This window comes from Aethalodelphis obliquidens, unplaced genomic scaffold (genome assembly GCF_003676395.1).
Source record: "Aethalodelphis obliquidens isolate GAN/ISIS:26980383/991018 unplaced genomic scaffold, ASM367639v1 scaffold2, whole genome shotgun sequence".
Lineage (NCBI taxonomy): Eukaryota > Metazoa > Chordata > Mammalia > Artiodactyla > Delphinidae > Aethalodelphis > Aethalodelphis obliquidens.
In genome coordinates this window covers 2,621,458-2,647,448 of record NW_020837946.1, presented here as the reverse complement: position 1 = coordinate 2,647,448, position 25,991 = coordinate 2,621,458, and the positions used below count along the sequence as shown (strand labels likewise).

The window sequence follows — 25,991 nt, the reverse complement described above, 5'->3', positions numbered from 1 at the left end:
ACCTCGGGAAGACACCCCCAGAGTACACTAGCTTTGTCCATGCCCCCGGGAAGGACCGTGAGAAGGGGACCTACTCTTTTTGTGGATGGCAAGCATCAGGGGCCTGTCGCTGGGGTGCAGCTGCACGAGCACAGGGGTCTCGATCAGGTCCTGGGGCAGGTGGCCCAGGAGGGGGACCGCCCTGCAAAGCAAGTGCACACAGGGTCACGGCTGCGCTTCAGGACACGAGCCAGAACGCAGCCTCCCAACGGGGCAGCCGACCACCTCCAGGAACGAGTCCGACTCCAAATTCCCCAAAGACCAAAATGTGGGTCTCATGCTAGCAAAGTAACAGTCAGTCTTCTAACTAATTAGCACACAGACGACGGCAGCATCGCCGAGGGTCTGCGATAGGAAATAAGGCCCTACAAGTCCCTGCCCGTTACAGGCTCAGTGCTCTAGCTCTGCGTCTATTTCCTGAATCGATCATGACAATGTTGTTTTCTTCTCCTAAGACCTTTTTCTTGTTTTGTGTCGTTTGTGAGTTTGGCTAGATGTGGCCTGACATGGACTTTTTTTTTTAACAAGTTTGCTGGGACCAGGAAAACCCCGCCCGTGTGCGTCTTTTCCAGCTCAACGTGTTCTGCTCCAGCTCTAGGTGTGGTCGCTGGGTCCGGTCCAATTGACCACGGCTCCCCAGGAGTGGCCACCACTGGCTGGGGACCTTCGCTCTGTGCCCGTCAGGGCTTCCCTGGGAGCTGTTTTGCTTTCTGGGCAATGTCTTGCACTGAACTTCTGTAGTCCCCCCTCCCTCTGTCGTGTCCCGTCCCCTCTGTGTGTCCAGCACCCTCTGCCGTCCCCGCTCAGTTGCCGTCCCCGCTTCTGAGCTGCAGCTCGGCCTTCCCCTTCTCAGGCCCGTCTTCTTTCATCCCAACAGCTGTTTTCCCAAACCCTTCTGTTCTGGTGGAGGATGTCCTCCTGCATCGTTAGAGTGAAGGCTGCCTGTTCTGTGTGGGGTGGAACTTCCTCACGGGCCCGGCGCCATTCTCGGATTCCCTCCTCCTTGTCTGAGGCATGCTCTCTGGGCCTCGTGTCTTCCTTTGCACAGGATGTACAGAATGTCCCTGGCCAAGGCCTGGCCGGAGGAGAGGGGGGAGGCCCGGCCAGCCTGGGCTCGTGGGCTGGGCTGCCCACTGGGCTTTGCTGAGGAAGGCTCTGCAGCCTGCTGGCCTGTAACGACCTGCTCACCAGCCCTCCTGCACACAGATGAGTGGGCACCTGGGGCAGCTGCAGACAGGAGTTCTTAGTCTTTTGGAGGAATAAAAATTATCCTGGGATTGCTACACAAATGCAGCTCCCAGTCCCCCACCTCCAAGATCTTGTTGGGCAGGGCTGGGCGGGGCCTGGGAACCTGCACCCGACGCTGTCCCTCCGGAGATTCTGCCGCAGGTGGCCGGCAGGGCACACCTGAGCAGTCAGGGGCTGGTGGAGGCTGATGGGCCCTGGCTGTCCAAGAGCAGAACTTGTCCAGCAGGCCCCGTGGCCTGCATCCGAGGGGGCACCTCGTGTCCCAGGCCAGGTGCCGGCTGCGAGGAGGTCCTGACCCTCCACGGATGCCACTGCATGAAGCCCAGCGTGTTTCCCGTGTGTCTTCCCAGGAGACTCCTCCCTGATCACGCCGGCAGCCGCGGCATTCTCTGCGTCTTCGTGCGTCTGCCAGGAGCCAGGGGAGTCACACAGGGCCCCTGACCCGATGCCAGAGAACCCAGAGCCCTCTCAGAATGGTCAGTGCTCCCGACTGCAGCGGGGCCATGGGCACCAGCTACAGCACCCTGGGTGGGAGACGCAGGAGGGGAGTCCGAGTGGGCTCTGGGCAGAGGTACGAGGTGGCCCCCTCCCTGTAGCAGCCTGTGGCACGCAGGCTGGGGGATGCACTTGTGCTGGGATCCTGCCAAGGGTGTCCTAACACTGCCCCAGGCACACGGTCCCTGGTTGTACCAGCCTTTACTCATGTGCCCAATTTTTGAAACGGGTTTATTAAACAAGGTAATAAAGACAGGCTCAGTTAGAATGATGACCAGCTCCCTAGAAGGCCCCATCTACACAGCATCCATACCTTAGGAGGTTTTCAGTGTAATTCCATAATTATCTCATTGTCTATGTATAATTAAATGTTTTAATTGATTATTACACATAACATGCAGCCTTAGCTTTAGCGTCAAAAACATGAAAATTGATTGAGCTTTATTTAGTTATTAAGTAACTACCACGATAATGCTGAAACACAAAATATCTGGGGAGAGGGGGCGACCGGCTGCAGACGCGATACTGACTTCAAGGCCAGGACCGTGGCAGAGGCGAGCGCTGGCAAGGGGACGGCGCCGCATCGCTTACCTTTCGTCCACGTCCTGGAACAAACAATTTGGCGAATGTGTGGTCGTAAAAATTCTCTTTTCAGGAGGGATTCTAGGGGCTGAAAGAAAAGAATTTTGCACAGATTTCTGATTCTAAGACATACGTACTTTATGTAGTCATACTACAACTACTGGAAAACACCACGTGTTGATAGATTCAGAATGATGGGTAGCTAGAGAAAAAATTAACAGTGGACTCTGAACAACAGAGCACGTACTGAAGGGTGAAGAACAGACCCTACGCTTGGTGACCACCAGCCAGGCTTCTCAACTTCTTAGTGGACCAGTTTCAGTCTAGAAAGCTAGGAATTGCCATGTTAGCAGAACCACGTGGTGAGGTTTTGGCTTCTTTCAGCAAAATCCTGCTGGAAGGCCGTCTTCATGATGTTTAAGATCCAACGATAGTGAACTGAACAGATTATCTTTTTTAAAGGAGTAAAGTATTCGGATTCAAAATTCTCAGCAAACGTCATTGTATTGGGACTTCACAGTTTCTAAGGTGGGCAGAGGTGATAAGAGTAATTTTCATAAAGGAAGTCACATATGCAGAATTTTCCTCAACTACCAAATTCATGGGCAAAACATTCAAAATTCCAAAACTTTTCATTCTTGAAGGAGATGCTGATCATGCTGAGATCTGAGTAACCCCTCTAAACGTTTACTGAATATTTAGAAGAGAATGTTCTATATGTGGGAATCCAGCAAACATCTGAAAGAAACTCATATACCTAAAACATTTCTATCACTTTTAAGAAACGCCTTTTTAAAAAAGACATCATTAACCACTGAGAGACAATTATAAGTACAATTAAACCTGGACTAAACTGGACCCCTGTGGTTCAGGACTTACAGATGGCCCTGCTTCCAGAGAATTTTGAAATCTCAGTGACTTGCTGAGTCGCCATGGCGAGGACCTAGGTTCCTGGCCAGGTCTCGTGGCCAGCGCGAGGCCGTGCCACGAGAAAGCCTATGAGAAGGGGCTGCTGGGAGGATACCAGCAGCGTGGCAAAGCGCCTTGGGTCCTTTGGGAGGGGTGGCCTGAGGAGCCAGCAGGTCCAGAAAAGGACACCAGGTGAGGTAAGCCTGCTGTGACGACTGGGTTTCTACAGGCAGAGGTGGAGGGGAGGAGCCCTAGGGGAGGAAACAGCAGGACAGAGACTGGGGGTCAGGGGAACGCTGGGCTCTGGAGGCTCCACAGCTGGTCCGCAGAAGCCAGGCCGTACCGGAGGGCGGGACGTCCAGCAGGAGGCGGGATGGACCAAGGTGAGCAGGGAGGAATGCCCAGCACTTACTTCTTAGGCGGTGGCTGCTTTGGGGTTCCACACCTCAGAGGCCGGGGAGTGCGAGGACAGAAGGGACGTGGGCCCTGGACCCATCGAGGCTACGTGGACGGAAGGCCGTGGCCAGGGAAAGGTGAAGGCACCCACGGTCCAGTGACGGGCTGGACCCAGGTGAGAGATGCCAGGGCCCGGAGCCTTTAGCCGACAAGGGGAGGTGGTGTGGATGGGACTACAGGGAGGGCCCGGTGACAAAGGTGGGTGCCAAGTCTTGAGGGAGATGGAGGCCCTGCCCGAGGCTGGGGAGAGGCAGGGGCCGGGAGCCCACCTCACACACGTACGTGAACCACAGGAGGAAGGGAGGGAGCGGCCTGGGCCAGCCGTTACCTTCGTAGCCCGAGTGCACCCTCTCTGCCAGCAGCACGCAGCACAGCTGGCTCTCGGTGCCCTGCCGGTCGCGCACCTGGGCCAGGTAGGGCGTCATGCGGAACGGGTGGTAGCGGATTTCGCTCTCGTGGTTTTTGCCGACACTGCAGAGGAGGGCACGATGAGAGGTTTGGGATTACGACCGAAGGAGTCCTCCTTTATTGCTGGTTACCTCTCCCCCAGCGACAGCTGTTACGTCTCAGCAATCCTTTCATTTATTGCATGGACGCCTGCAGAGCAGAGCCAGGCCCCTCACCTGGGGACCCAGGCCGAGCCGGACGTGCTCCCTCGGTCTGTGGTCTGTGCCTCTGTCCCGCCCAAGGGTCTGGAACCCCCAACCCTGCTCCTCTGTCCTCACCCTCAGATGTCCGGTGACAGTGAGGGGTCAATTGGAGAGTCCCCGGCCTGAGTCATGGGAGCTTCAGGGGCCCTTCTCTGGAGTAGTTTGCATTTTAATTGGGGAGAGGATGCTGCTCCAACAGGGGGGTCCCAGCCCCAGCTTCCGAGGGTGCCAGTGTCTGGCCAGGGTCACTCCTGATACCGCAGCTGCATGCTCAACTGGTCACGCGACTTGGGGCCAAAAACCTGTTGGGAAAGCTACGGGGCTCTCCCTGAAAAAAGGTACACTCGAACCAAAGGCCACACATGCTTCTGGGGTCCTCGTGGACCACGGGGTTCATGCCTTCCCAGGTGGGGGCTGCCGGCCGGTTTCCTGGGTCACGGACAGCAAGTCCGGGCTCCCGAGGCCGACACTCCCCCAAGGAGCAGGCAAAGCGCCAGCGCTGACTAGGCTGTCTTAATACCTTGTGCACATTTAAAACACGGCTCGGGAATTCCCTGGCGGCCCAGTGGCTGGGTCTCGGCGCTTTCACTGCCGGAGACTGGGTTCAATCCCGAGTCAGGGAACTAAGATCCCACAAGCCAAGTGGCACCCCCCCTCCCCAAACAAAACAAATAACTCCGCTTGTGGAAACGTGTCTTCACGCGGACTTTCCAGGAACACTCATGCTATGTGGCAGGGATGCTCCTGCAGCACCTCAGCCCCACAGAACGGGGCCTGGGCAGGCTTGTGGCCTCGGCTGGTGGCATGCGGAGGGCACCCCTGCACCTCCTCCGCCTTTGCGAGAGGCCCTCATGATGAAACGTCTGTGCAATGAAATTCAGGAAAACCTGGGCTTACCTGACGCGGCAAAAGAAAGATTTCTCCTCCACGCATTCTTGAGTAAAAGAGTCTAAAAGAAAAGGCCCCAGTCACTCACCCAGTTACACCACTGACCAGGGACAGTGCTCTTACTTCCCACAGACCAGGCAGAGGCAGGAGGATTGAGAGTCAAGGTGGGATGCACGTTTACCTGGCGCTGAGCAGAGCCCTTAGGTCAGAGACCTTGTACCACAGTTCTGACTAAGGAGAAATCTATTTCACGAGCGCGCACTCACCAGATTCTGCCGCGCGAAAAGCGCTGCTACAAACACACTAATTAACGACCAATTTAACTGCGGAAGACGTACTGACTGACGTGCAGAATTTTTGCATATAAAGCCCTGGACATTTCAACCTACATATTTTGGGGGATATTTAATTCTAATAGAAGCAACTCAGGGCATTTCACAGCTTACATCAATCCTTTTCCTAAATATTAACTTACTTTAAAATTTAAAATGTCTAGTAAAAACACGAGTTCGACTGGGTGACCTCATCAGAGATGACAGAATGGTGTTTCCACAATAAACGCATTTTAGAAAAAGAAATCTTAGACTCTGGTCTTTCAGGTAAAGCTTCCTCTACTCAAAAGAAATGAGGAGAAGTAGATGATTGCTGGTTGGGGAAAATGATATAAAATTTCCAGCCTGGAAAGGCCTTCAAGAAGTCACCTGGTCCTTCTTTTCTATTCAGACAAAAATTCAGTGGCAAGCATCCTGGGGAGATGGTGCCGGCCTGTTCGTGCTGTGAATCCACACGCAGAGCTGCCTCCCTCCACGCAGTGACCCAGCATTGACAGGTCCTAGTAACGTGCACCACAAACTTCAGCGATCTGACCGCACAGCCCTTGGGCTGGGACTTCGGGAGAAAGCAGACAGCTCTGCCTCTGAAGCGCCAGGCGAGTGTCTCCTTTAATGAGCCAACCCCAAAGCAAACTGCACTTCTGGCCGCGGGCTGTCTGTCGTCAGGGAGGAACAGCTGCTGAAAGGTGGCTGTGACAGTGACGGCCCCGCTGCCGGCTGCCTGGGAGCACCATGGCGTGCAGGGACCCAAGATCCAGGAGGTGGTGACAGTGGGCTGAGGAGCGTTTCGACATGAGCAGAGATGCTGACCCAGGAGCCAAGGACGAGATGGGAGTCAGCTTTGGGTGGCGTGGCCAGGGCTGGCTCTTGGTGAAGATCACGACTGAGGCCCAGCTGTTCTGGGGGGACTCCCGGCCCCGTCCGCTTCCTGCTCGTCTCTCGTGGCTTCTCCTCTTTGGGTCCATCTCAGCTCTGAGCAATCGGAGCCCACCGAGGAGCTGATGACAGTCAAGGTGTAGGTGGACGGATGCTGCAGGACCTACGCTGTCGGCCACCTGGTCACTGAAAGGCCTGAGCTGGTGGGGACCCTCTTCTCTCCAGTACCTTCTGCCAGGACCCCGTGCCATGTTTCTGCTGAGACTTGTCTGGTCAACCGGTCCCCTCCTGCACCCACTCATGTGAAGGCCCGTGCTGGTCACGAGAGAGCTTCCATGCCTTCCAGACGCAATGTCTCCCCAACCATGTTGCAGGAGGACAAGGACACACGACACTTGACCGTGAGAGCCCTGTGGCCAGGAACATGAGGGGGGGTGGGGGACCCGAGGTCCGAGGAAGCAGCCACCTGGGCGCAGACTGGAGCCTGAAGTGCCTGGAAGGCTGGGGTCTGAGCCCGGGAGGATGGCGCGGCCTCTGGTGGAGGTGAAGAGCCCCCCGCTACGCTGACATCGTTGCACCACCTGCAGAGAGCCTTCCAGATGTACCTCCGTCCTTCCCCCGACCCTGCAGCCGCATGTCCAGACTCCAGCTCCGATCAACTTCCTTTCTAAAATGCCTGACATGTCTTAAAATCTTCTGAAGTAGTTTTCCCTTTCTGAAATTTATGAAAAGACTTTTTTCTCTCTCTAAATGTATTCTGAGCAAACCACCTTTAATCTTGCACCTGGACAGACAGGGCAGCCTCAGGCCCCTCCATGGGGACCTACTGCAGGCCTCCAGCGGAGGGGAGGTGGGCAGCAGCCCCACGTCGGGGGCGGCACCGCCCGGCCCCTCCCCACGCTGCCTGTGGAAGAGGACAAGGCAGCCCGGCCGCGGGGCCCTCACCTGCTCGGTGGCGGACACTCCAGGGCGGCAGCTTGCACGGCGTGGTGCGGCTGTGGAACACGCCCACGTCGTGGGGCGCCAGGAACTCCACAAACTTGGTGTCGTGGAAGGTGCCCCGCTTACAGTGGAAGATGGAGACCACTTGGTCAGAGATGTACAGGATTTTCCCGGTCACCAGGGACACGGCCGCAGCAAACATGTCCTGGAATGGAGAACACGACTCTGGTGAGGCCGGGCTGGAGGGGACTGGACAGGTCACCCTCCCCAGAGGGCAGAGAATCGGGGCTGACAGACGGGAAGGGAGCAGGACGCATGAAGGGTCAGAGGAAGCCTCTGGGCCCCTCTCCTCAGCCCTGACGAGGATAACTGCCTCCCCTCTTACATATACTGGGGTCCCAGGGGGATATTATCTGAAAAAACACATCAGGGCTCCACTGCCAAAAGGAATCCCAGCTGTGCTGATTCCCTGCAGCTGTCACCTGCTCCATCTTCTGGGCACAGAGCTCCCTGGCGTCCAGCCTGGGTGATTCGGGAGGGGGAAGGGGGCCTCTTCCTCTCTCTCCCGGGGCTCAGGGCTGCCTGGCGGGCTGGAGGCCTCAGGCCCCCTGGCCCACCACGGGCTCTCCCCACGCTGGCTGGCCCTCTGAGCTCGGGGTGGGGCTCCCTGGGGGTTAAGCTGCAGGGAGGGCACGGGAGGAAAGAGACGGGAAGGGCCAGGCAGTCCCATTCTGCAGGCCATCACTGCTGCGATTCCGCACCTCTGGGTCCCCACTTGCCCTCTGGTTTCCTCTCATTAATTGAGAACTGGGGGTAACTCCCTCCCCTTCCCCAGACCTCCAGGGAAGCCTCACCTTTATGGGTTGCTTAAAAATGCATAAGCGCCCGCCCTGCAAGTGAACTGACAGTCACCTAGTGTGTCCCTTCCCCCACCCCCCCTCAGTCAAGGGGGGCTCACTCACACACACTCGGGGTGTGGGGTGCAGTCAGCGCACGAGGACAGCCTCAGAGAACAGCACAAGTCGGCAACACGGCCGCCACTTCGGAATCCCTGACTGACTTTCTTTTCTTTTAAGGAAGGAACTCATTTCCTGAGACTCCCCACCCTGCTGCTATGGAACCGAGGTTCAGCCGGCTCCCCTGGGTGAAGACCTCGGCCACCTGAGCTGAGCCTCCTGGGGGAAGACTTCGCTCGTCAGGACACTTACCACGTTTTTCACAATGAACTCGGAGGTGACGCTCTCGATTTCTTCCACCGTGCAGGAGGGCACGTGGGCACTGCAGGCGTGGTCCTCACTGGACATCAGCAGCTGGTAGTACTCCTCACTGGCTGTAGGCGAGACCAAGGGGAGGGCTGAGGGCGGCCCTAACTCATGGCTGGGCTCTACCTTTCCCATGAGAAAGTGGGCACAGAACACAGAGAAATGTGAAGGCTAGACAAACAGACATCCGGGATTCTTTTCCCTGAAAAATCAGAAGGCCTTTGATTACAGAAATTTTTAAAACGATAAAGACACATTCTTTTCGGTAACACGACCACACGGTTCTGCCTAAGCCTCACTTTCCCCAAAGGCCTGTAACCGCGACACAGCATCAATGTTTCCGCGCAGGTCAGCTGTGGCAGCCCCTGCATCTGCTCCCTCGGGGGTCAGACGCTCCCATCCGGACAGAATCGACTCTTAGCAACACCGGGCATGAGAAACAACCCTGTTTTCAGAATGAACTGCTCAGAACAGAACTGAAGACGAGGACCACTCATCCCGGGACACCCCGTACAGGGTGACAAAGCTATCTCCACCCAGAGGGGAGCCCTCAGGCGAGGGGAAGCCAGGATGCCCGACTTCAACAGCTAAACCGTGCTGAGGTCACCCCCAGCGTGGGTGTCCTGGGCCTGGTCTCCGGGGATGGGCTGTTGGCAGAACAGTGCACTGGAGATGCCGGTGCTCCCTCCACAGCGGTGCGTTCCTTACCTGCCCCGGAGACAGAGGCACCTGCGTTTACCTGAGACCCAGGGAAGGGGCCCCAGCTCAATGGAAGGGCCAGCCACAGGAGCAACTGAAGGAAGACCGCACGCTATTGGAAGTTACGGCAGGGACCTGGAATTTATGCAACGTAAAGCGGCTTGATGACGCAAGTCCTTTGGAATCTGCAGTGTGTGTTGGTGGATTCCTGCACTGCATCTGTGAAGAGTTCTGCACACACATCTTAGGTAAAAGCCTCAGTCGATTCCACTGACCGGCTCTGAAAGCTCTTACGAGTTCTTCCACCCAACAGTAAAACCCGAACATACCCCAGAGGTAAGCAGGACTCGGATCACGTGGGTCCTGTCACTGTGTGCCTGTGACGGAAAGGGGGCGCCTGGTCCCGCCTGCCCGCCCTCCTGGTGCAAAGACCACCACGATGGAAATTCACGTATTTTTAGAAAAACGAGAGATGAACTGCCCAAGGTCTTGAATCTGAAGCAGCTCGAAAATACTGTCCTTTAAGGATAAGATCAGGCAATACCCTCCTTGTATCTTCTCCTTTTTTTTTGTTGCTGTTTGTTTCCTTTTCTTCCCCCTCACGTTATTTTGTTTTGTTTTGTTTTTCTTCGGTACGCGGGCCTCTCACTGCTGTGGCCTCTCCTGTTGCGGAGCACAGGCTCCGGACACGCAGGCTCAGCGGCCATGGCTCACGGGCCAAGCCGCTCCACGGCATGTGGGATCTTCCCGGACTGGGGCACGAACCCGCGTCCCCTGCATCGGCAGGCGGACTCTCAGCCACTGCGACACCAGGAGAGCCCCCCCCCCCCACATTATTTTTTAAAGGAGGGGCAAGCCCTCAGCTAAATGCTGGGGGCTCTTCACGTCGCCAGCGTACACACACGTCACAACTCTCCAGCCAGAGCCTGGAAGGTGCTGGACATTCCTGAACGTGACCTGACCCCAGCCCCGGGCACGAGCACGAAAGCTTCATGTTGTAAATAGGTTTCTTTTATCAGCTGGTTTTCTACCTGCTTTTTTTTCCTCTAAAAGTACAACAGAAAACTTCCAATGAACTGAGATTTCCAACCAGCTGAGATTTCATCAGACTTCCCCAACTTCCTTCTGCTACTTCAGGACTGAAATTTAGAAAATCAACACAACTGAAGCTCTAATTTGGGGAGACGTGAAACCGACTTCTACAGGTTGGAACAAACATGTGAGGCGGATGTACCTTTCACCTGCTTCACGCTCCTCAGGGCGTACTTGAGGGTCAACAAGGTGCTGGCCTTCCCCTTGGCCCTCTTGTCCGCAGGGAGGTGGACCTTCAGCTCCTTCAGCGTTTTGTTCAGCTCTTTGTGGGCATCCACTTTGGTGGACTGCTCGCTGCTACGGAGTTAAAGAAAAACGTCAGTACCCTAAGTGCCCTTTTCGGAAGAAACGTGCCTCTGGTCCAGTTTCTCCACCAGGGTGCGAGGACACTGTGGTCCACGTGGTCCTGGGTGGGCATGCAGGATGCAGCAGCCCCCAGCAGCTGTGACAACCACGAATGTCTGCAGACATCGCCTCGTGTCTCTCACGGGGAGAGGAACTGCCCGGGAGAACCAGTGTTCTGACCCAGGTGAATGCTGGAGGGTGCCCTCCCCCCTGCTGGTCCACCCACAGCCCGGCCAGCAGGCCCCACTGCTGAACTCTGCCTACCCCCATCTCAGACAGAGAGGGAGACAGCGACGGAGACCCCAGAGGGCAGCACAGTGGCATCCTGGGGCGAGGACATAAATGACGTGTGAAGCCTTGGAGAGGAAAGGGGGTTTATACGGAGGATCTTCAAACTCAAGGACGTGGAAGGGGCAGGAGGAGGGGCAGGCGGCACTTGCTGGGGGAGATGGGCCTGTTTAGACAGAGGGCACCGAGAGAGTGACGGGGTCAGGCCTCTCGGGTGGTGATGGCAAAGGCCCCATATGCCCAGGACAGAGATCAGGATTTTGCTCCAGTGGGGATGTGAATATGAAATTAAGGACACGTTTGTTACAAACACGTAAAAAAAAGTGCGTGTTCCAGATACACGTCCAAGACGCAGACAAGGTCTGCTTAGCGAGAGCTGAGCAGCTACAGGTCTGGGGCAACATCAGGGGCTGTGAGCGGCCCGTGGGGACGGTCGTCTGAAAGGGCGCGGCTGGGCTCACAAGGCAGACAGCTGCTCAGACTAACAGGTTCTAGCAGAAGCCTGAAAAAAGTTGCATCACCCCCAAAACCTTATCTCATGACAAATCTTTCCATCTCTCTAAAGGCTCTAAACTGAGGGAGTTCTAACTGGTCTTACCTGCAGCCACTTGTGGACGGGTGGTGCTCAGACTTCACCATCATCACGCTAAATGTACCTGGACTAAAAGAACAAAAAATAAAGGCCAAACTCAGAAGAGTGTGTCCATCCACTTCTCCCCCCATCCACCCAGCGATGACGGGCTGCATTACACCACAGTAAGTCAATTAGGAAAAAATACGAGCTTAAGAGAAAAAGAACAAGAAACCTCTGGACACCGGAGAAACTAAGTACTGGGGGATATAAACCCAAGACTAGAGGAGAAGTTCGCTTTCTATAAACCACAGGGCGTCGGTTCAGTAGCTGCTCGAGGGGTTCCCTGACTCTTCCGCCTCCCAAGATCTGGTCACCGTGCTACGTGTCTAGCTACTGGCGGTCTGACACCCAAAATCACCGTCATAAGGAAGGACAGACCCTAGCAAATTTTAGTTATTCTGAGTCAATAAGATTTTCAGAAGTCTTAAAAAACTTGGTCATCAAGATTTAAAGACTGCAAAAGTAATCGCAATAGCACGGAATGAGACACTGAGAAAACAAATGCCCAGCCTCGCCTTGGGGGCCTCAGACACACCCACCCCTGGCAGGTGCCGGGCGGCCCCACCAGCATCCCCAGCTCCCGGCCGCTGTCGTCACAGTTGCTGCCCCGTGAGTCCCGCCCCGTCGAGCCGTTCTCGTTGGTTTCATTCCTGCTTGTGCCGTCGCTCATGTCCACGTCCTCCTGGAGGGGGGCTTGGCTGGGCCAGGGCTCCACAGGCTCCTTGGAAGGGTCACTGGGGCTGGGGGCGTAGTCAGCGCATCCGTTCATGCTGGCTCCTGAGTGATGCTGGCAAACAAGAGAAGGTCATCAGGTTCAGGGGGCAGGGGGTCGTGCGGCCATCAGGTGAAGCGTCCCGTGGGAATCTCTCTCCACGTTTCGCTGGAGGAGCCGGCAGGAGGTGCCGTCAATCGTGGGTCTTCTGCGCTCGTATCCACAGGGCTCCCACCTGCCATGAACTGCGAAGGCGCGTGAATCAGGTGGCCGCTGCCTCAGACACCAAGTTGCTGACGGCCTCCCCAGGCAGTGTGCAGGGGCAGCGGGGTTCAGAAATCTTGGCCATCACAAGTTACAGGAGGCCCTGGAACCAGGCTGTGGGCAGGGGCAGAGCCTGGAACCAGGCTGCGGGCCAGGGAGAAATGTGGCTTCGGGGAGCAGGCGTCACTGCGTGAGGAGGGCAGAGCGGCGGGGGCCCTTACAGCAGCAGGGGGTCCGGGCACAGGGGGGTCCAGCCGAGCGGGAGGGGTGGGGAGGTGGAGGTACCAGTACGAGGCCGGCGTGGAGTTATCTGGGATTGACGAGGAGCCGCTGGAGCACTGGAAGCAGAAATTCCTATAACTTCGCTTGCGTTTGGACAGCAAGTTTAGCTTTGGTGCTTTGGGGGTAGGTGGATGGAGCGGGGCTGAAATGAGAGACCAACCGGCCACAGGCGGGGATGAGTAAAGACAGGGAGTAGCCAGGGCAGGAGGGGTTGACCAGAAGCCTAAGGACGGGAGACTTAGACGTCACAGGGTAAAAGCAGGACCTGGGATGGTGCCCCCCTGCGAGGTCCCGGGAGGAAGCAGGCACTCATGCACACCAGCGGGGAGGTCGAGGAAGGCCCGGCATGAAAGGGCGTGGTCAGGGTTAAGGAAACTACAAATGATGTGCAGCTCGGGGGCAACCGGTTAGGGGGAGGGAGCTGTTACCTTCTCTGGGCCTGGAGGGGCAGGAAGAGGAGGGCTACTGAAACCAGAGGCGCCCAGACAACCTGCGGCCCGTGGGGGGCATCAACCTCCTGAGCTCGGAGGTCAGGAAGCCGGAAGGCAAAGGGACCCACTGACACAGTCTCCAAAGGCCAGCCTCGGTCACCGAGCAGCGGGGGAAGATCTGGAGGCCCAGGCAGCGGCACCTTCACCGAGGGGGGTCCCCAGAAAGCAGAATGTGCCCCTGCAGCTTCCCTGCGCTCAGGCACCTGGACCAGAGGCCGCAGGGAGGCCTCTGTGGACACTGTGCTGAGGATGTGTAACCCTCATGATCGCCATCCGCGGCGCACCAGCATTCCCTTCCAGGGATGGGCAAACAGGCCGGTGAGCTGCCTGAGGCCACATACAGCAGGAGACAGTGCCGGATTCAGGCTCCCTCACCCGCCAAAGATGGGGACCCGCGCAGAACCCAACCACATTACGCTTTGGAAAACAGCAGGTCCAATCAGACCCTGTCTTGTTCATGAACCAGATAAACAGAAAAGAGCCAACATGCAGCTTCTGAAAAGAAGTACAATGAAGACAAGATGCACACAACCTCCACGGCACGAGGAAACAAGCAAACTTAGGACAGCACCAACTCTGTACCATAAGCGAAAGTCAAAAAACGACAGATTCGATGAAACACGTAATGAAGGATGAGCTAAAGCCGCAGACTGAAGTGGAAATGTCACATTACAACAGACAATTAGAAAGCTAAAGTTCAGACTCAGCGACGGGAGGATGAGAGTGAGAAACCTTTTAAACACGCCCAGGGAAAGGGCTGATGTTAGAGGCACATTGTTACCTGCAGATAACATCTCTTTCTGAAAAAGACACCATAGCAATGAAACAGAAACTACAGTGAAAGATACACGTGAAGGAAACCATCCTGGAGGCAGAGCTGCAGCTGCAGGACTCCCTGAGGACCAGGCAGAATTATGTGAGGAGTGTCAAAGCCCATCCATGTCCTGATGAAAATGATGCTTTCAAGAAAAAAGAAAATTCTACCCACATCCCAACAGGAAAAACAGGTTACCTGCAAGGATGCTAAGTCACGCTAGTCTTGGACATCTCTGCTGTAATGTTAAATTTTCAGAAGATAAAGTCTCTACACTCTGAGAGGAGACGGTCACGGCCACAGGCAGGAAGTCTCAGAGGATCTTGCTATGGCTTTAGACGGAAGCTGTTTATTGGTCCCGAATCACAGAGAACCTCAAACGCCAGCTCTTTGCAGTGAAAGTCAGGAACAAAATAAGCAAGTCTACTGCTCGGTCTTCAACATTTCAGGGAAGTTCTAGCTAATTCGATGAAAGAATGAAAGGTGCTAACATCTGGGAACTAACATCTGGGAAGAGAGAGACCAAAGACTAAGGACAGACTGTTCCCACAAAGAGAAACACCAGGTAAGAGCTATAAACCTGGAAGGATGCCCAACCTTTAGACACGAGGAAAACGCAAAGCACGAGGTTTCCAAAATCTAACAGGACCGACAGCATCCTGGGTTGGCCAGGAGCAGGACTCCTGTGCACTGTGTTGGACTAACGAAGTCTTCCTGGGGGGTCTCTGGGCGTGTCTAGCAATGCTTACACCCCAGCCCCTCCCCCTCCCCCCTCCTAGGAAGCTGCTCCGTGGGAATGCTCGTCCATGCACAGAGACGTGTGAGCACGGGGTTTGGAGGAAGAAAAACCTGGAAAGAACCACCAGCAAGAAGTCTACCCGCATCCTGTCCAGGGCAACTTCCAAACTGGGCCCCCTGCCTCACCTGACCCCACTGCGGTCCACACAGGGCAAGTGAGCTCCTCTCTCCCCTGGGCACAGAGCTCAGCCCTGCTCTGCACAGGGGTCAACAGCTCAGCGAGGCCTCCAGCTGCCTCCTGGAATCTCCCTTGCAGCCACCCCCTTGGCCCAGGCACTGTGCTCCGACCTCGGGGACCTTGCATTTGCTGCTCCCTGGTGCCCGCAGCACTTGTCTGGCAGATGGCCTGACCGTCCTGCACAAACAGCTGTGCCTTCTCCCCGGCCCTGCCAGCCCTGCATCCCCTTCTTGGCTTTCTCTCCTGTGGCACCGACACTGCCCAACTGCACACTGACGCGTGGGCGCTTTTGCTGACGGCTGTACCCCAGGGCCTGGCACGTGGTGTGAAGGCATAAACTCTGGGACATCTGCACTGTGGAATACTATGTACTCCATCAAAAAGACGGAGACCAGACACACTGATGTGGGAAGACTCTGCGGCGTAAACGGACAAGTCACAGAACAGCGGGAGCGACGGTAAAAATGACAGGCAGCACTTGGCAGGGCTCGGCGTGCGCCCGCACTGCTCCAGGGCTGTTTCTGCTGATCAACTTGCTCTGTGCACAGCACCGAGGGCCACCGTGCCGGCAGAGAACGGGACAGCCATCTTTCCTGCCCTCACGGAGCTTACATTCTAGTGGGGAAAACAGACCATCAAGACGGGAGCGACGCGTAGAGCACATTAGGGTAAGTGCTAAGAGAAGGACGCAGAGCCGGAGTCCAGGAGGCGTGTGGGAGCAGCGGCGTGAATTGGGAAGGGTGGCCAGGGAAGGCCCATGGGTAAGTGATGTCTGGCCTTGCACCCCCATGTGGTGGTGATTCAGAGCCCCTTGGCCTCCCTCTCCCCACGGCCTGCAGCCCCTCCCTCCCCGCCGGCCACTGCTAGGCACACGCCCACGCGGCCCTCCTGGTACCACACCTGAGGTCATCAGGAGACTCTGGCTCTGCCGGATGCCCGTGACCGTGGATGAAGCGCCACACCACGGGGTGCGCCCTGCTTCCCCCACTGCTGCCGAAGGGCCGGTGAGGCAGCCGGAACCCCGGGAGACTGTACTCCCTGGGTGAGCTCGGACCACAGCACCCATCCCTCTCCACCCCTCCCTCGAACAGACTGTCCTGGAGCTTTTCTTTGTGTCCTTCCTTCCTTTTTTTTTGATAGTTTTTTGGATGAGGCCCCAAGGGGCTGAGCGGCCAGCTGAGTGTCTGTGAAGCAGGGTGTCAACGCACGTGTGCCTGTGTGTGCGTGTGCGTGTGCGTGTGTCACAGCCTTCTCTTCTGCACTCCCCTCTTCCTCACTCCAGCTGTGCTGGGATTGCACCTCCCAGGGGAGCACTAGTGTTTTGGGTTTTTTTTTTAATTTTTGAATTTTCTTTTATTTATTTTTTTATACAGCAGGTTCTTATTAGTCATCCATTTTATACCCATCAGTAGACATGTCAATCCCAATCTCCCAATTCATCACACCAGCACCCCCACCTGCCACTGCTTTCCCCCCTTGGTGTCCATATGTTTGTTCTCTACATCTGTGTCTCAATTTCTGCCCTGCAAACCGGTTCATCTGTACCATTTTTCTAGGTTCCACATATATGAGTTAATATGCGATATTTGTTTTTCTCTTTCTTACTTCACTCTGTATGACAGTCTCTAGATTCATCCACTTCTCTACAAATGACCCAATTTCGTTCCTTTTTATGGCTGAGTAATAATATTCCATTGTATATATGTACCACATCTTTTTTATCCATTCGTCTGTCCATGGGCATTTAGGATGCTTCCATGACCTGGCTATTGTAAATAGTGCTGCAATGAACACTGGGGTGCATGTGTCTTTTTGAATTATGGTTTTCTCTGGGTATATACCCAGTAGTGGGATTGCTGGGTCATATGGTAATTCTATTTTTAGTTTTTTAAGGAACCTCCATACTGTTCTCCATAGTGGCTGTATCAATTTACATTCCCACCAAAAGTGCAAGAGGGTTCCCTTTTCTCCACACCCTCTCCAGCATTTGTTGTTTGTAGATTTTCTGATGATGCCCATTCTAACTGGTGTGAGGTGATACCTCATTGCAGTTTTGATCTGCATTTCTCTAATAATTAGTGATGTTGAGCAGCTTTTCATGTGCTTCTTGGCCATCTGTAGGTCTTCTTTGGAGAAATGTCTATTTAGTTCTTCCGCCCATTTTTGGATTGGGTTGTTTGTTTTTTTAATATTTAGTTGCATGAGCTGTTTATATATTTTGGACATTAATCCTTTGTCCGTTGATTCGTTTGCAAATATTTTCTCCCATTCTGAGGGTTGTCTTTTCATCTTGTTTGTAGTCTCCTTTGCTTTGTAAAAGCTTTTAAGTTTCAATAGGTCCCATTTGTTTATTTTTGTTTTTATTTCCATTACTCTAGGAGGTGGATGAAAAAGATCTTGCTGTGATTTATGTCAAAGAGTGTTCTGCCTATGTTTTCCTCTAAGAGTTTTATAGTGTCCGGTCTTACATTTAGGTCTCTAATCCATTTTGAGTTTATTTTTGTGTATGGTGTTAGGGAGTGTTCTAATTTCATTCTTTTACATGTAGCTGTCCAGTTTTCCCAGCACCACTTACTGAAGAGACTGTCTTTTCTCCGTTGTATATCCTTGCCTCCTCTGTCATAGATTAGTTGACCATAGGTGCATGGGTTTATCTCTGGGCTTTCTATCCTGTTCCATTGACCTATATTTCTGTTTTTGTGCCAGTACCCTATTGTCTTGATTATTGTAGCTTTGTAGTATAGTCTGAAGTCAGGGAGTCTAATTCCTCCAGCTCCATTTTTTTCCCTCAAGACTGCTTTGGCTATTCGGGGTCTTTTGTGTCTCCATACAAATTTTAAGATTTTTTTGTTCTAGTTCTGTAAAAAAATGCCATTGGTAATTTGATAGGGATTGCATTGAGTCTGTAGATTGCTTTGGGTAGTATGGTCATTTTCACAATATTGATTCTTCCAATCCAAGAACATGGTATATCTCTCCATCTGTTGGTATCATCTTTAATTTCTTTCAACAGTCTTATAGTTTTCTGCGTACAGGTCTTTTGTCTCTCTAGGTAGGTTTATTCCTAGGTATTTTATCCTTTTTGTTGCAATAGTAAATGGGAGTGTTTCCCTAATTTCTCTTTCAGATTTTTCATCATTAGTGTATAGGAATGCAAGAGATTTCTGTGTATTAATTTTGTATACTGCAACGTTACCAAATTCATTGATTAGCTCTAGTAGTTTTCTGGTGACATCTTTAGGATTTTCTATGTATAGCATCATGTCATCTGCAAACAGTGACAGTTTTACTTCTTCTTTTCCAATTTGTACTCCTTTTATTTCTTTTTCTTCTCTGATTGCCAGAAGCACTAGCCTTTAAGCCTCGGCCCGCACTCTGCTTTTAAGAGAACCCAAACTAAGACAGACTGAAGAGAGTGACAGAATGGGCCAGGAGGGTGCTGGAAGAAGAGTATTCTAGGCAGGAGGACAGCACATGAAAAGGTCCTGAGGCAGATGGGTCTGAGGACAATGGACGAGTCTGGAGCAGAAAGGGCAAGGCAGAAGGTAGGAGCTGATGTGAGGTCAGAGCCAGGTCATGTGGCACCTCGCAGGGCAGAGCCAGGGCCCTGGCTTTTTCTGAGTGAGGTGGGAACTGCTGTAGAGTCCTGTGCAACAAGGTATGACTCACGTGTTAGCAGGGCCACAGGGTAGAGGCAAGGTGGAAGCCAGGACACCTCTAAGGGGGCTCTGGGCCACCCAGGGTGCAGAGGACATTCACTCTGTCCCCTCCACTCCCTGGACACCACCTGTCCCATCCCACAGCCCTCCCCAGACAAGCAGCAGCGCTGGTCCTCTGCTGGGTAAGTTATGAAGGTGACAGGGCAGCTGCAGAGGACTAATGAGCAGACTCTGGACAGCAGGGCCTCTGGCGGGTTCCTCCACTTCCTGGCCGTTACCTTGGGCAAGTTCCTACACGTCCTGGGGCCTCGCTTCCTGATCTGTGAGATGGGGCTGCAGCAGCACCTGCCTCCTACTGGTTGCTCGGAGGGTTAAAGGACAGCAGTGCGGTATCTGGAATGCAGTAAGTGTCCAGCAAAGGCTGGCTTTCACTATCACTGCCAATCACTAGAGGAAAAGAGACAGCGTAACAAAAAGCAAATTAAAAAAAAAAAGTTGCTATTGCATTGTCACGAGCGCTGTTTCTGGCCGCCCCAGGCGATGCGGACGACCCTTGGTGGGTGCATCGCGCGCTTTGCTTCCACGCTCGCCCAGGCTTGCCGCTCAGCTCCCCGGAGGGCCTCCTGGTTTCACCAGTCCCACCCCTGGGAGCCTGTCTGAGTAGGATTCATCGAGCAGGGGTCACAAGATGACCTTCGGTGGAAGGTAAATCTTTTTGCTAAGAGGGTAGGGCAAGCATGGCAGAAACGGGAAACAACAAACCAAACCATCTGAGCTTCATTATTCCAGAAAAACACGTCACTCGGCACTGACAGCTCTAACTGACCAACCGCATTTTGCCAATTCGGCAAAACCAACGTGCCCGTCAAAGCAGACTTTGCCTCCTGCCTTCCACCAACGTCCACTGAGCATCCGCTCGCGCCAGCACTGCCAGGGCCCCAAGGAAGCCCTGGGAAACCTGTGTTTCCACCAGGGCAGTGGGGTGTCCTCGTGAGCCCAGGGGCCCCGCGAAGGAAAGGACAGCCCTGCTGCAAAGGGGCTGTGGGGAAGCTGGGTGTGCCGCTGGGCATGAGCTCGAGTGCCTAATGCTAGAGGCCCATCGCGGCTGCTTCTCAGTCATCCACACATGGGTTCTGCCCCGGAAAACGGTCAGACCGGGGGAAAGGAGCTGAGCTCGCACCCCTGACTCCGGGCCCCTGACCACACCTGCAGCAGTGATGGCTGCCCTGACTGGACAGAGGAACACTTAGAAAGTGCCGTCCACGATGAGATCTTCATCTGGGATGGCTTCACAGTATTTGGGATGGGAAGGAAATGGCAGGGATACAGAAGGAGAAGGGCCAAGACCCGAGCTGGCTTATGGGTTCATTACCCTGTCCTCTCTACTTGCACGTGTACTCATAGTTTCCATAATAAATAGTAAAAAAAAAAAAAAAAAAGGAGAACAAAAACACAGCCTGGGCCCCAGGGCCACCTTCCACTGCCACTGCCAGGACTGGTAAAGGCTCCCTGCACTCAGTACCCCTGAGTCTAAGGGGGAACGTGCATTTCTCTGTGGAAAGTGGAAAGCAGTGTAGGTTCAATCACTTAAGACGATCAATGATTTGAAATGGAAGATACTTGAGACGGTAAGGCCTTGCTCCATGTCCACAAACTGAGCCCCCAGCCCCGGAGGCAAAATGCTGCCAGCCCCCAGGGGCCCCGGGTGGTCCCCCCACCCCTCCCCCTCCCACCCCAGGGCCCCGTGACCCTGAATTCTCACAGCCTGGTTCATTCTGCCTGTTTCCGAACTTTATGTAACAGGGATGTCACAGCCTGTACTTTGTTTCTGCAAACCTCGGTATTTTACAACCCCCAATATTATAACACGGTTGCTACTTCCTGGTAGGAGCCAATTCCCGGAGGCCAGCCTGCTGTAATCTGGAGAAAATGTTTGTCCTGCTGAATAAACACCCGCAACTCTCCATGGAAACGGCTGGTAACCGAGGAAAATGACTGCAGCTGTCCAAATATGGAAGGGAAGATGGCTGGGGAGAGGCTTGTCTCCGCCGCACTAAGACCCCTTCAAACACTCTCAGCTCTGCCTTTAAAACCTCACATACGGAGAAGCACAAAATTTAAAACAACAATAATGCAAAGGCAGCAGCTTCCTGGCTTCGGCATGGGGAGGCCTGGGAATAGTCCAGCTGTTCTGATTGTTCTGTCACCCCAGGGAGCGTGCTAGGATTCTCAAAGCCTTCGGGGCCTGGGGAGGGTCCGGCACTCAGCTGAGAGCCCCACCACCTTCAGAACTGCCCGCCTCTGATAACACAGCGGCCTTGGCCTCGCCCTGACCTGCACTGCTGGGACGCTCACTGCTTCTAATTTGCTCTAGACTTGGAAATACAGTAGCAAACTTGTTACAGAGGTGCCTGCAAAGAGCACAGAGCTGAAAAGAAAGGAGGGCTTCACAGAAGAGCTTCCGGGCAGGCCCATCAGAGGCCCTGTCCAGACTTTCTGGTGCTCTGTGAGCTGGCAGGTGGGACAACCTGTCACTGGGCAGGGGTGCAGAGCATCTGCAGAGACGCCAGGTTATGTCTTTCTAGTTAGTTTTGCCGAATATGGTAGTTTTCAGCGTCACTCTCTCTTTGGACTGCATGCTGAGAGGTCCCGCCAGAGACTGAGTGACCTGCCAGAGCCTGTGATTTGCTGAAGCCCCGTCAGGTTACATCATCATTTAAAAACAGAGGCGTGCCCACCAGCATTTTTCTGAAAGTTAAATGTGATTGAGAAATAGTACAAATGAGAGGAATTTTTCCTGTTTCCTTCTAAGCCTCACAGGGTAACATTATGTGCCCCAGAGTCAGAAACTTGTGTCTCCTGTGTAGGTGCCTAAGGAAATCACCTGTGGAGTAACAGGAATCCAAAAAGCTAGGGATGGAAACAGACCTCAAAGATCGCCTACCCTGAGCCCTGCTGTACAGACCAGCCCCAGGGTGGAGCTGAGTCAGCCAGCAGCAGCCCGCTGGCTGGTGACAGGCCACCCCGCCTCCTCACCAGCGCCCCAGCCTCCACAGAAAGCCAGGGCTGTGTTGGTTCTGTACCAGTGAATCACACCAAGATGACAGCGACAAGATAACTGCGAACACCCACGGTTCCATCCCTGTTGGCATATCACGTAGCTCCCACTTGAGAAAAAGGAGTCCCTTTCCTCATTTTACTCAGATGCCTTATAAAAAGTCATTAGCCTTGTATTTAAAAGCTCAATTTCCAGTGAAAGCCTTCAGGTAGAGTTCTGTTCCCTCTTCAGCCAAACCAGCCCAGGACCAGAAACCCCGGCTGGGGACAGGGGATGGGCATCTCCCCTTTGCAGGTAGAGAGAAGGCCAGTGGCCTTGCTGCACTGGACGTGGGAGGGGAGAGGTATTCATGGAGGGGCTTCTGCCATGGTGCTAGGGTTCTTAACGTTTGGGGGGCCTGAGGCCCCTCTCCCTAAACTCCAGCTCATTCAAGATTCAGCAGCACCCAACAGAACTTCTGAAGCTCATCCTGACCCAGATCAAGACCTTCAGGACAATGGAAAGACACTGCAGGCACCCTGAGCCTGGGCCTGGCCCTGCCGTGATGTGTGCCCAGCAGGCATCTGGGCCTCAGTTTCCTCATCTGTCAAGCTAAGGGGTTACCCTGGGTGATTTCCAGGGTACCTTCTGGCTCTTTTTTTCTGTGAGTATGAATCAGCCTTCCAAACTGGTTTCTTCTGTATATCAGAACCCTGGTAACCGAGTTGTCATCCCTTATCCTGGCCTTCCTGGAGGGATAAGCAGGCCACTACCCACCCCCTGGCTCCTGTCCAGGACTTGGCAGCCAAAGTACCCCCCAGAAGGTTAATGGGATTGCTACATCACAAAGTACAACCCTCCCCCTTCTTCCACCCAACCTGGGGAGAGAGAATAAATACAGAGCGGTCCAGGGTGGGCAAAGGGGATGAACAAAGGTGCTCAGGCCTGGCTCGGCCCAGGAACTGTCTTGTCTCTCTACTCACCCACTCCAGGGGACCCATGGGCTGTCCAGGTAGGGCTCCTAGACTAGTGCCCAGCAGTAGCCTTTCCCCAGCCAGAGACTTGACTCTGTGGCCTCAGAGCAGGAAGCTGGCTCCCCAAGGGTCCCTCCATGTTCCCAGGGACTGTCGCACTGACCCTCAGTTGCCTTGGCCTTTCTCAGCCTTCTCCCACGGGGGTGCGGGGGGAGGGAGGGGGTCAGGGAGGGAGAAGAGGAGGGTTCATAAAAGAAAATCATCTAGAGAAGGACAGTCCGACATATAGCCACTCAGTAGCTCTGTGACCTCAGACATGGGCTTAACCACTCTGGACCTCAGTTTCTTGATCTGCAAAATGGGAATAACAGTCCCCACCCCAGGCCGGTTTCAAGAGACGAGGAGGCTGGTTTCAAGACGAGGAGTAAAAGCGCCCAGGAAACCCTCGGATCGTGCATCCGTGGGCTAGAGGATCCTCTGCCGCCTCCCGCAGCCCGCCCGCCGAGACCCCAGACCGCCAGCCCGAGGCCGGGGCCGGGGCCGGCCTGGAGGCGGTTACGTAACCAGCGGCCGGACGCCAGTCGGCGCCCAGGCTGGCTCGCCCTTCCCGCCGCGCCGCGCACTCACCGGAGCCGCGCCCTCGCCTGTCCGCCAGCCCGTCTGCTAGTCGCCCTCCGACCCCGCCGCTGCAGCCGCCAAAAGCTGAACTGATTCCGCAGGGCCGCCCGCCTCCGTCGCCGCCGGGGACTAGCCACTGTCACATAGTGGAAAACGTGACCGCTCGCCGCGCCCGCCCCCGGCGCCCGCCATTGGCCGGGGTGCCGCCTCATCTGCATACCAGGGGGGCCGGGCCTGCAAACGCCGCCCGTCCATTGGATGCTGCGCCCGTCGCTCTCTTTACATAAGACGCACATGGAATTCCATGTTCACAGATTCGGTTCCTCAATGAAGACGCGGCGCGCTCGTGCCCCCCTCCTTGTCCTCCCGAGTGGGCCCTTCCACTTCCGGCCTTGGTGCCTTCCATTCAAGACAGCTCAGGTCCGCCGGCTCAGGGAGTGCGGAGTGGCGCGTACCACCGCGGGGCGGGGGGAGTTGGGCGCGGGACTGGGGCTCCTGTGCACCCGCGCCGGCCCGCCGGGCAGCCGAACCCCCGCTGAAGCCCAGGCCCCCAGAGACTGTCACCTTGAGCAACCGGCCAGAGGCGCGCCCCCCGAAGATATCTTTCATTCACTCATTCACATTCATTCATTTACTCACTCTCATTCATCGCTAGGCGCTGTAGCTGCCCCGGAGACTGGGCGGCCCTGCAGGAGCTCCCGGTGCACGCCCACCCAGGCCACTGAGATTGACACTTGTCCCAGATCTGCCAGGACAGTTAGCCTCCAGGTGGCCTTTCTTATTTTTCAGATCATGTGTCGCAAGGTTTGGTTCAGCAAATAGGGTCCTTGTTACTGGAAGTATGTACAAAAGAAATAAATGATGTTGTCTCTGCCCCCAACCACGTCATTAGGGAGAAAGGACGTCTCATGAAAAGGGAACTTAATCAAATACTAAATTGGGCGGTATGGATCATAAATTAACCGGGGCTAGAGTCATGCCCGAGGCTCCATGGAGGAGGCAGCGCTTGAAGAGTGGGAAAGGCCTTTGGAAAAGGAGGGTGTTCTTTTTTTTTAAATTAATTTATTTATTTTTGGCTGCGTTGGGTCTTCATTGCTGCGCGTGGGCTTTCTCTAGTTGCGGCGAGCGGGGGGCCCCTCTTGGTTGCTCTGCGCAGGCTTCTCACTGCGGTGGCTTCTCGTTGCAGAGTACAGGCTCTAGGCGCACGGGCTCAGTAGTTGTGGCATGTGGGCTCTAGAGCTCAGGCTCAGTAGTTGTGGCGCAAGGGCTTAGTTGCTCGCGGCATGTGGGATCATCCTGGACCAGGGCTCGAACCCGTGTCCCCTGCATTGGCAGGCGTATTCTTAACCACTGAAACTGCAGGGTCTGATGGGCGAGGCTGGTTGGGCTCTGAAGGGCTGAAGGGACCTGTAGAATCTCCCTCCATTTGTCCATTCTTCTTCCTGGGCTTTCCTGGGGACGAGGGATGGGAGGGAGGGAAGAGTTATGATCTGGTGGCCTGCAACAAACCAAGCTGCTTGTTCCCAAAGCCAAATGCACGTTCAGTATTTCCTATGTGCACGTCACTTCTTTCCCTCTCCTGGGCAAGGTGTGTGTGCAACTTCATCACACACAGATGCAAAGCGGAGCAATGCCAAGTTCATCAGGACAATCCTTCCCACATAAGTCCTAGCAGGCCTGCTGCGTGCCGCACACTCCTTGGTGAGAGTGGCCCCTCCTGTTTCTCTGACATTGACGTCCTCCCCGTCCCCCTCCCTAAATACACATACACAAACCCAACCAAATCCAGGCTCAGCTGCACCCTGACCACACCCAAAGCCTTTTTTTTTTGGCAGTACGCGGGCCTCTCACTGCCGTGGCCTCTCCCGTCCTGGAGCACAGGCTCTGGACGGGCAGGCTCAGCGGCCATGGCTCACGGGCCCAGCCGCTCCGCGGCATGTGGGATCTTCTCGAACCGGGGCACGAACCCACGTCCCCTGCATCGGCAGGTGGACTCTCAACCACTGCGCCACCGGGGAAGCCCCCAAAGACCTTTTGTTTCTTCACATACATTGACATCAATGGTGAGCTCCATTGTTCTGGAAGCGAGAGGAAACAGACAGCTCATTCACATCACACAGAGATTCTCCCCCTGCTCCACTTTTCTTTGGTCTTTTGCTCCATATTCAGCCTTCAGCTTAATGTCACATTTCCTCCTTAAATTTAGCCATTTGTATTTCCACCCAAAAATCTGGTAAAAAGTGAAATCCATTATTTTAGAAATTATCAAACATTATGGACCTCGAGAACTCTTTGGAATTGAATCTATTTTCAATGTCTCACAACTGGTTTCTTTATTCTTGTTTCTGGAAATTGTCATTCACTCCACAAGTATTTGTTGACACCTGAGTATTGGGGGGTGTGGAAAAATGCATCTCATTGGATCCT

General features: G+C 54.6%; 1 protein-coding gene across 1 annotated transcript in view; it reads right to left on the bottom strand.

Moving 5' to 3' along the window:
- The window catches only part of PER2 (period circadian regulator 2), a 40,386-nt gene extending 16,699 nt beyond the window's left edge, over nt 1-23,687 (bottom strand). Inside the window, 11 exon segments of the mRNA XM_027116948.1 lie at nt 75-181; nt 2,374-2,452; nt 4,058-4,200; nt 5,277-5,328; nt 7,421-7,622; nt 8,626-8,747; nt 10,613-10,767; nt 11,702-11,764; nt 12,277-12,524; nt 19,214-19,382; nt 23,574-23,687. Coding sequence (XP_026972749.1) covers nt 75-181; nt 2,374-2,452; nt 4,058-4,200; nt 5,277-5,328; nt 7,421-7,622; nt 8,626-8,747; nt 10,613-10,767; nt 11,702-11,764; nt 12,277-12,506 — 1,153 coding nt within the window. The 5' untranslated portion in view covers nt 12,507-12,524; nt 19,214-19,382; nt 23,574-23,687.
- Nucleotides 23,688-25,991: the final 2,304 nt, after the last annotated feature.